This window comes from Miscanthus floridulus, chromosome 5 (genome assembly GCF_019320115.1).
Source record: "Miscanthus floridulus cultivar M001 chromosome 5, ASM1932011v1, whole genome shotgun sequence".
In the NCBI taxonomy this organism is placed as follows: domain Eukaryota; kingdom Viridiplantae; phylum Streptophyta; class Magnoliopsida; order Poales; family Poaceae; genus Miscanthus; species Miscanthus floridulus.
In genome coordinates this window covers 78,053,219-78,063,922 of record NC_089584.1, presented here as the reverse complement: position 1 = coordinate 78,063,922, position 10,704 = coordinate 78,053,219, and the positions used below count along the sequence as shown (strand labels likewise).

The following is a 10,704-nucleotide window of genomic DNA, read 5'->3' as shown; positions in this document are numbered from 1 at the left end:
CACGTAATTGTATTTGTATATCTGTGCAAGAAGCTACAGAGCTTTGTTACTTATTTTCATGGTTAGACAGCACGATTATTGCCCAATTCGGGCGTGGTGAAGCGTGCCTCCCCAATGTCTAGTCACCGTCTAAGGGCTTGTTTGGATGTAACCAAAACCGGTGTAAATTACAGGCCCATAATTTTTTACAGACCATGCTTCGAAATGTTGTTTGGATGGATGGTGAGCCCACTAAATTACTCCTGTATTGGACCAAAGCGGTTGGAAAAAAATTGTTTCCTATGGAGGTCTGGAAAATTTTAGGAGAAACATCGGGCTCAACTCGCCCGACGCCTCGACTCCTCTCGACACATCAACTCGCCCGAGCCACCGCCGGCGGCGGCCGGCAGATCCAGACGCAATTCCTGGAGGCAGATCCAGATCGCCCTCCCCCGTCCCTGTCCCCGTTCGCAAGGAGGTCGGCGGCGGCCGGTGGGGACGAGACGGAGCACGTCTTCCGCAAGTTGGATGCCAACGGCGACGGCCATATCTCACGGTCCAAGCTCGCGACGCACTTCAAGAGCGTCTGCCACGTCGCCGCCGATGACGAGGTGTCCCGCATGATGCCATGATGGAGGAGGCTGACGCGGACGGCGACGGCTACATCAGCCTGCCCGAGTTCGTTCGCCGTGCTCATGGAGTCTGCATCCACCGACGCCGCCGCCGTCGAGAAGGACCTGCACTACGCCTTCATGGTCTTCGACGCCGACGACAACGGCCTCATCTCGCCCGCTGAGGATGTTCAACGTTCAAGCACGGCAAGTTAGCGGATACTCTTCACCCAAACAGCAAACCCAGGAGAGAAAAGATACACCCGTATCCAAGGGGTTTTGTTGTGCACAAGAATTTACACTTGTAAACTAATTACAGGTCCAAAATATTACCGACATGCCAAACAGAGCCTAAGAGTGTGTCCACCAAAAACAGGCGCGGTGTTTTTTCTAACACCAATCATCATGCTTAAACCAGCCTTTGGAGCTTAGAACCACCTTATCAACCGATCTTCCATATCGTTGCGCAACGTCCAAATAAGCAAACCAAGTTTAACCATGGCCGGCCTGATTGATCTTTGCTTGCTCCCATGAGCTGTGAGTGCAACCGCAGGCGATTAAAACGTCAGATAAATTAAACTCGCCATCCATGCCTGAGAGGCCCAAGAAACGTAACCGCGAGTTTCTTTTCTTGGAAGAAATGAAACCCCGGCAGAGCCGTTTACGACGAAACCCGGTGCACGATAGCACAGTCACCTGCTCACATTATTATGCATACATTTATCTATATACTCCACTCTGCATCTGCATCTGCACCTGCACCTGCATTTGAAGCTCCAGCTGCACGAGAGATTGCCTGCAAGTCTGAGCATGCGCGGCAGCACACAAGAGGCCGTATAGCTTAACTTGCCTGAGCCACGATGGATCAATCATCCAAGGATCCAGCTAACGCACACACCCGCCGCGCATTTTAAACATGCATGGGTGTAGGTTGGCAGGAACGGCCGGCGACCCTCTTTGCCTTGCAGTTGAAGGTGAAAATGTGGAGGGACACACACACACGCAGTGGCTCGCTGGAACAGACAGTCGGCAAACCACCATGCGTTTTAACAAGACGCAGTAGTTGCTTGCGGCGACGTGCACTGCATCCTTCTCGTTTCGATCGGTCCTGCACTCTTGCTCGCCCTCCAAAAGCTCACGCTTCTGAGCCAGTTGCTTTCAGACTGGCAGTTGTTAGCAGCCCCTTGCCCGGGTTTGCTGTGTACTTGCTGAGCCTGAGATTCTGCTGTGACTATGACTATGGCCTTGTTTAGTTTCTCCCCTAAAGTTTACTCTCTATCTCATCGAATGTTTAGACATATGTATAAAGTTTTAAATATAAACAAAAAATTAACTAATTCCACAGTTTGCGACTAATTTATGAGACGAATCTTTTAAGCCTAATTAGCTCATGGTTTGACAATACGTGCTACAGTAACGCATGTGCTAATAACGGATTAATTAGGCTTAATAAATTCATTTTACGGACTGTAATTTATTTTTTATTAGTATCTGAACACCCCATGCGACACCCTCGTATTACACCTCAAACTTTGCACCTAGATTTAAACAGGCTATAGGATCTCCGATCTCTCACTGGAGCAAAAGAGATTCTTCATGCTGTAGGTTGGCCAGGATCCGCGGTCTGCACTGCACCTGCACGGCAGCAGGGGAGGTTTGGTGTTTGACCATCGACCATCATGCACCGCAGGGTGAAGTGGCCAAGCCACTCGATCGAGAGACTGCTTTGGTCTCTATTCTCTTCTCCCGAAGAAGAAAAAGCACAACTACTTTTTGATGTCACATGCATGAGCCTGACACTAGCGTAGTGCCCTGGCTCAGCTGGTCTCATCACAGCGAAGCGGTTTGGATTGAGTAACAATTCATGCTAAAAATGCGTCCGGTTAATTTCGGTAGTTGGTAAGGTTAAACTCAAGTTGGATGAGACTTAGCTAAGACAGTCTCAGGTCTCGGTGTTGTTCAGATAGGTCGAAAACTAGCTTTCGTATATGTCTGTTCCTCCAACAAGATGCATGGTGTGGAAACTAAGGGTCTGTTTGGCAGGGCTCTGGCTCCTCTGAAAATGGCTCCGGCTCTAGCTCCTCTGAAGGAGCAGCTTCTCTGGAGGAGCTGAAGCCGTTTTGGAAAACGTTTGGCAAAACGGCTCCTTCTGTTTTTGTAGAATGGATGGAAGAGGGTGAATGTCCATATTGCCCTTGCTTTAACTTGGTTGTACATATGATCCTTGATGTCACTTTGTCAAACGACTGACCAAAATTAACAAGGATAACATGTAAAATAGTTACCTACTAATAGTGTTCGTTAGACTACAATAACGTTTACAAAAGTAGGAATGATATTGAAATATCATCAAACTACATGATCATAATGATCTAGAAAGGAAAATTGCTCTTGCAATGTCATCCTGGAATCTATCCATGTTTCGATCATTGGATGCAGTAGTTGATGTATCTGATGGATTTGAATGTGTTGCGTATCTAGAAGGTATGGTTGGTATGTAGTCTAGATTTCGATCACATTTATGGAAATCTCTATCTACCACATTGGTCTCACGAATGTAGTTGTGTAGACACATGGTTGCCGCAACAATCATCTTTTGCTTTTCCATTGGGTAACTCGGCATCTTGATAAGGATTCTCCACTTCATTTTCCACACAGCGAATGTACGTTCTACCGCATTGCGAATGCTTGAATGCAAATGGTTGAAGAGCTCTTGCTGGCCACTTGGAGCAGGACCCCTCCTCCAATCCGGAATATGGTACCTTTTCCCCTTGTATGGTGACAAGTAACCAAGGCGATTTGGGTATCCAGCATCAACATGATAATATTTGCCTAAGCACACAAGTGAAAAAGAAGACATATTAATATATTACCATACAACAGGTTGTGTCAAATTTGTCAATAGCATCCTAGGCATTCATACCTTGAGGGGGGTGAGGAAATTTGTCTTGATCCTTGGTTAAAGCATGAAAGAGCACACTTGTGTCATGCATGGACCCAGGTTGTCCAATAGAGGCATAGGTGAACCGTAGGTCAAAATCAACCACAGCAAGAACATTTTGTGTTGCTTTGCCACTTCTACCAAAGTATCTAATAGCATCATGTGAAGGTGGTGTTGCGGAAATATGGGTACCATCTAGTGCACCAATGCAATCTTTAAAAAATGGCATCTTTCTTCTATCATTAGAAATCATAGGGTGTGTTGTAGAGAAGTTAGGATCTATTGGCCTTATGTAGTCCTCACACATTGCCACCATACAGTGCAATACGTCTTTAAATTTTCTACTAATTGTCTCTCCAGAATGGTTGAAGACATACTGTGTAGCACCATTGGACCATCCATGGCCACATGCCATAAGAAACATAGCAAGTGCTTCAATAGAGTTCATATGAATGGTTGATTTCAGACCATAAGTACTCACCAACAATTCATGCAAGCTGTAAAATACTGCAGTTTGCATTCTAAACATCTTATGGCTCCCATTTGGAGTTTGCAAAATTTCCAGTACCTTAGCATATCCAGTCTGTCCAGCTATTCTCGGCTCATTCTTATGAAGGTATGTCAAATAATACTTGCTGAGAAGAAGTACAGTACAGAAAAATATTGTTTTGAGCAGACTGCAACACTCTCAAAGCCTTTATTTTGCAGTCATCATCATCCTCATCACTCCCACTGTCATCCATATCATTATCTGCAGTTTCAGATCTGTTTACCACACAAACACACTTCAATAAGTACCAATAAATAGAGAGAGGACCACAATTTTTATTATAATAACAGCAGCAAATAAATGATCTCATACACACAGCCAAATAAATGGTCTCATACAACACAGCCAAATAAAATATGTCTCAAACAAGAACAATAAATTAAAGTCTCACATAAAGAATACAAGGTTGGGGCTAAACAAGATCTACTTATTGGACACATCATTTCTAGTCATCCACTCATGCTTTTTCTGCAACCAATCAAATCTTTCCTCTGGAGTGTCTAATGTCATAAACATCTCCCGTTCAGCCTTCTTGGTGAAGACTACAGTGGCAATAAAATGCTCATTTGAACCTGGCTTAGCACTGCAACCCTTCACTAATGCCATGACCTCCTGGATGGTTGAACCAGATTTGTCCTCTCCCCTAGCAATAGACTCACAAGATGCGGTTGTTCTTTCATTCATCTCAACAAGTTTGCCCATTTGTTCCTGAAACCACTGGCCACCACTAGTCTTTGTTTTCTTCCCCTTTGCATTACCTTGAGATTTACCTCTTTTGGGTCTGGCACTTGGTGTTACTTCATCAGGGTCACTGTCATCTTCATTCTCGCCCTCATTTTCATCATCATCATCCAAAGGTATAGCCTGTGATGGTGCTACACCGCTAGAGGGACCCCAATGGTCGTCACCCGTGTTACGAAGGTCTTCAAACATTATGCTCAGGTTGTCCTCATTTTGAAGGCCTTTATATCAAAAACGTCCTGATCCCTTGACAGCCTGCAATGGAAACACCACAAATATACTGGTTTCAATTACAATGGAAACGCAAAATATAGAGGTTTCAAAATATATAGCCTACAATGGAAGTACATGCAAATTTATTTGAACTTACATTTGCCATCTTCTTCCACCATTCCTCAGGCATGTCAATATTCTTGCCACTTTCATCCCATCCAATACCAGTCTGCCTATCAACCAATTGCTTCCAAATACCATACTCAACTTTCAATTTGTCCCATTTATTTTTAAACTGCTTTCTTGTGTACAGAATTCCTGTCCTCTGTTTGAACTTTTGGATCACATTTGTGAAACCAGCTTTGTTCAAATGAGTACTTGAACGATTTCCAATCTCCACTTGTTCGGCAAAAAGCTCACAAACTATCCTAACATTTTCATCCGTCCAGTCAGCCATGCTGAGCAAAGAACTTTACAAGGTTAGCAAAGAACTATCCAATCAAAATAGGACAGTACATACATGGGAATGCATGACAATAATATATTTCCTTCCATCATAGCATGATAATCCAGCATCACAAATCCTAACAGATCATTTTTAAGCGAGCTACTAACTGCTGAGTCAACAGCTGCAACACAGATGATAAACAACCGAAATGATCCACCGATCGAAGATAAAACAACCACACACATCTGTAGAGCTAGAAACTAGAGTCTTGTTAATCTGCGACGAAACACCAATGCAACATCGGAGGTGTAAACTAGAAGCATATCTCACAGGACAATTCATTGCATGAACAAAATCACAGTTATGCAACTGAAGCATATCTCACCTAGCCTCAGTGTCGACAGCAGGAGTGCTTGTTTGAACCGACGGCCTTGTTCTCCTCCCAGTGCGCCCACCTCCCCTTCGGCGTGTTGACGGCGTGGTCTGCATTGGGACCGGAGCACTTTCCTCTTCGGCATGGGTGGCACAATCTCAGACGACAGCCAATCCGAGCCTAGCGCGGCGGACGCCGTGCCATCGAACCAGTCCGGGAACCCATCGCCTAGGCCGCCCGACATGGAGGCGTTCCCGGCAGCGGCTAGGCTGGTGGCGGCGCCTGCTGGTCCGCCAGGCCACAACGCGGCCGTCGCGCCAGCTGGAGGAGCGCCGGTGGCGGCGCTTTCCGATCCGCCGGTCCGGGCCGCGGCCATCCTCGCGTCGGCTGCTGGAGCACCAGGGCCGCCAGATCCACTCGTGTGTGTGCTCCGCCCGCTGGCCGCCGGACGCCGCAGCTGGTTCATCGGAACCCTAGCGGCACCGCTGCCACGCGCTCGGTTTTGGGGCTCCATATCTTTTCACCCGCGGATGGACGAGGAGCCGGGAGAAGCTCGGTTTTGAGGCTCCGTCCGCGCAGTACAAGAAATGCTCTGGCTCCCTTGCGGCTTCGACAGCGGAGCTGGTTTTCTCATCCATGTTTGGCAGGGCTTCGGCAAGAGCCGGAGCCGGAGCAGCTCGGAGAGCCCTGCCAAACAGGTTCTAACAAGAAATCTGTGCTCCACATCTCCGCGTCCTTTCGGTGAGTTCGGCTCTGAACTCGTACGGCAGGCTAGACCATGCCACGGCCCATGGGTAGTGACTAGTGAGCAGTGAGGCCAACCCCAACCAACCGGGCGCCACGAGGCGGCCTGGTCAAAGTGCAGGTCATCAGAAACGCGCGTCTTCACCGCACACCTCACTTCACCTGCGTGCGATCCTCCTTGCTCGGCTCGCTGGCTTCTCCTCTCGATTCTCTTCCCTTCCATAGCCAGATAGCCTGCTGCCTGCTGCCTGCTGCCTGCTGCTGTCACCGTTACTGATGACCGCGTGATGAATGGTTGCTCTGCCTGCCTCGCAAGGGAACCCAAGAACGCACCAACCGCCCTAGGAAAAACAGGCACGGTCTACAGGTTACTGCTGCGCGTTAGGTCACCTGTGGATCCGCCGGGTCCGGTCCACCGCACCGGGTGGCCTCGCCTAGTCGCCTTGGACGACGAGCACGGTCAGGCACGGGTCAGTTCGCGCGGTTTTTCAAATATGAATGAGTTTTTGATCCATGACAACAACAACAAAAAAAATCACAAATTAAAACGCACGCGAGTTGAAGCGTCCCGGTACACCCATCCCACAAGCATGGTCGTTTCGTTCATTTTGGCCCCGGCCCAATGCAAACCGGCACGTCCACCCGGGACACACGCAACCCCAAACAACGGCCCGTGCGGTGGCAGTGGCACCCAGCGACCAGAGCCCACCCCCGACCCGACACCGTCGCACCGCCCCGCCCGGTGTTAAGAGCGTGCGCGCACCCGAGCCCGCGCACAAGCGAGCGAGCGAGCGAGCGAGGTTGGTGCCGGTAGCTCAACCCTCCTCACCTCACTCACCCTCCTCTCCTCTCCCCTGCGAGCCCAGCCCAGCCGAGCCGAGCACCTTCTCCCCGACCACGTACCACCACCGCCTGTGCGTGCGCCCTTTATACCTTTCGGCGCCGCGGCCGTCTCCGATGGAGGCGACGACGGTGATGTCGCAGGGCGGCGGCGGCGCGCCGGAGGCAGCGGTACCGCATCGAGACCAGGGCGCTGTCGTACGTGCTCCCGCCGCGCGGGGCGCGCTTCATCCCGTGGTCCGCGTCCGCCGCCGGGGCCGGGGGGAAGGAGGAGGACCAGAGGCTGCTGCTGCGCGGCGTCACGTGCGAAGCGCCGCCGGGGGAGCTGGTGGCGATCGTGGGGCCGAGCGGCGCGGGCAAGACGACGCTGCTGTCGGTGCTGGCCGGGTCAGCGGACCCAGCAAGGGCGGCGGGCGGGGAGGTGCTGGTGAACGGGCTGCCCATGGACGCCGCCAGGTTCCGCCGCGTGTCGGGGTACGTGCCGCAGGACGACGCGCTGTTCCCAGGCGCTCACCGTCGAGGAGTCGCTCGTGTACAGCGCGCGCCTGCGCCTGAGGCTGCGCGGCGGCGGCGGCGGCGGCGGGGGGCCGTCGTCGTCCGGCGCGGCGGAGGACCGGGCGCGGGAGCTCATGGCGGAGCTCGGGCTGGACCACGTCGCCGCGTCCAGGGTCGCCGACGTGTCCGGCGGCGAGCGCAGGCGGGTGTCCATCGGGATGGACCTCGTGCACGACCCGGCCGTGCTGCTGCTGGACGAGCCCACGTCGGGGCTCGACTCGGGGTCCGCGCTCCACATTGTCAAGATGCTCAGGGACATGGCCGCCAAGCACGACAAGACCGTCGTGCTCACCATCCACCAGCCCGGGTTCCGCATCCTCGAGCTCATCGACCGCGTCGTGCTCCTCGCCGACGGCGCCGTCCGACACCACGGCTCCCTCGACTTCCTCCAGTCACGCCTCATCGCCACGGGCCACGCCATCCCCGCCCACGTCAACGTCCTCGAGTACGCCATGGAGACCATCGACTCCCTCAAGCCCGACGTCGCAGTAGCAGCCACTGCGGTCACCACGATCACCGCCGCCGCCGCTTCGGCGAACCCGGTGCCCGCATCCGCGCGGCAAACGGGGTACGCCAACTCGCCCGCGTCGGAGGTGCGCATCCTGGCGGGGCGGTTCGCCAAGACGGTGCTGCGGACGCCGCAGCTGTTCGCGGCGCGGATGGCGCAGTCGGTGCTGGCCGGCGCGTTCCTCGGCAGCGTCTTCCTGGGCACCACCGACCTGCAGTCCCGCCTCGGCTTCTTCGCCTTCAACCTCACCTACCTGCTCTCCTCCACCACCGAGGCGCTGCCCGTGTTCCTCCACGAGCGCCGCATCCTGGAGCGGGAGACCTCCCGCGGCGCCTACCGCGTGTCCTCCTACGTCGCCTCCAACGCCGCCGTCTTCCTGCCGTTCCTGCTCGCCGCGGCGCTGCTCTACGCGGCGCCCGTGTACTGGCTCGTGGGCCTGGCGCGCGAGCCCGCCGCCTTCGCCTACTTCGCGCTCGTTGTCTGGCTCGTCATGCTCACCGCCAACTCCTTCGTCGCCTGCCTCAGCGCGGTGGCGCCCAACTACATCGTGGGGAACTCCATCGTCTCGGGGCTCATCGGCTGCTTCTTCCTCTTCTCCGGCTACTTCGTGGCCAGCACGAACATCCCGCGCTACTGGGTGTTCATGCACTACGCCAGCCTGTTCAAGTACCCGTTCGAGGCCCTGGTGGTGAACGAGTACGGCGGCGCGCGCGGCGGCAGGGAGTGCCTCGCCTCGGCCGGCGGCGGCGCGGGGGCGCTCTGCGTGCTCGACGGCGCGGGGCTTCTGCGGCAGCAGGGGATGCGGGAGGGCATGCGGTGGACCAACCTGGGCGTCATGATCGGTTTCGTGGTCGGCTACAGGCTGCTCTGCTTCGTCTTCCTCTGCATCAGGTGCCACCGCACGAGGAGGTGAATGGCGGGAAACCATGCCAGTTGCGCCCATTTGGCCTTTGGCATGCAAGCAACTGCAAATAGTACACGCTCTGCTCGTTTAAATTTCACCTCATCATCTTCTTCTTCTCTTTTTTTCGTGTTTTTCTGCACGAGACATGGATTCGAATTAGGTTGTTGGATACGAATATATGTATATGTTTGGGAGATACTACTGATCGAGATCGAGTTGTTGCAGTGGTCAGTGGATGATGATGTTCTTATGTATCAATAGTGGGGTTGATGGATGATGAGAATAAAGATTTGATGTTCAGGAGGTTACTGCTCCCAGTTCCAGGGAAAGTGTCACATTCGTGTTGGATTTGATATTTGGTAGCCCTGGCCAACGTGGGAAAGAGGTGGTTGAGAAAGACAGGTTTAAGTTGCCAATCATGTCTGAGGTGAGACAAAAGGTACAAGCAGCAGCTCGGAAACTTGCCTAATCGGCACCAGTTTAGGCGAGAAAAAAACTCAAGGGGGTGTTTGGATCCGCTAACTAAATTAGGAGGTGTCACATGAGGGTGTCACATGTGGTGTTCGGATACTAATAAAAAAATAAATTATAGAATTCATCATTACTCCACGAGACGAATTTATTAAGCCTAACTAATCCGTCATTAGCAAATAGTTTACTGTAGCACCACATTGTCAAATTATGGACTAATTAGGCTTAAAAGATTCATCTCGCAAATTAGTCGCAAACTATGCAATTAGTTTCGTAATTAGTCTATATTTAATACTCCATGCATGTGTCAAACATCCGATGGGACAACGAAAAGTTTAGGAGGAGTAACCGAGCACCCCCTTAGTTTTCCCCACAAATTCAACTGTAAATTGACACCCCCCCCCCCTCCTTTTATTTTTATTTTTTCATTTTGTTCATTGGTATAGGACCATTAGTTCAACAGAGCATGACAATGGTCAAGATCATTAAAAGGTTGACTAATGGAACCGTTTGCTTGGATAATCTGCAAACCTAGTGAAACACCTGTGCAACTACTCCTAATTTGGTTGTCTACACTCTGCACTGGATCATTCCTAACTTTTCTTACTCCTTTCATTCTAAATTATAAGACGTTTTAACTTTTCTAGGTATAACTTTTGCTATACAAACACTATATCTAGATATATAAAATCAATGTATCTAAAAAAAATAAAACATCTTATAATTTTGAACAGATGGAGTACGTAAGCACGTATTAGTATGTCTTTGTGTTGAGTTTGGAACTTTGGATAGTGGAAAATTGTACATGTAGCTCTATATGAAATAT

General features: G+C 51.3%; 1 protein-coding gene and 2 pseudogenes across 1 annotated transcript; 2 read left to right on the top strand and 1 right to left on the bottom strand.

Moving 5' to 3' along the window:
* Positions 1 to 281: 281 nt before the first annotated feature.
* LOC136454797 (probable calcium-binding protein CML15) lies at positions 282 to 806 on the top strand (annotated as a pseudogene).
* A 3,333-nt stretch (positions 807 to 4,139) lies between these two features.
* Positions 4,140 to 5,492, bottom strand: LOC136454796 (L10-interacting MYB domain-containing protein-like). The gene is made up of 3 exons (XM_066455078.1): positions 5,171 to 5,492; positions 4,509 to 5,043; positions 4,140 to 4,296 (listed from the first exon to the last, which is right to left on the bottom strand). Exons 1-3 carry the CDS (start codon positions 5,490 to 5,492, stop codon positions 4,140 to 4,142), a joined length of 1,014 nt encoding a protein of 337 aa, XP_066311175.1.
* Positions 5,493 to 7,413: 1,921 nt separating this feature from the next.
* Positions 7,414 to 9,673, top strand: LOC136452402 (ABC transporter G family member 10-like; annotated as a pseudogene).
* The last annotated feature ends 1,031 nt before the right edge of the window (positions 9,674 to 10,704 follow it).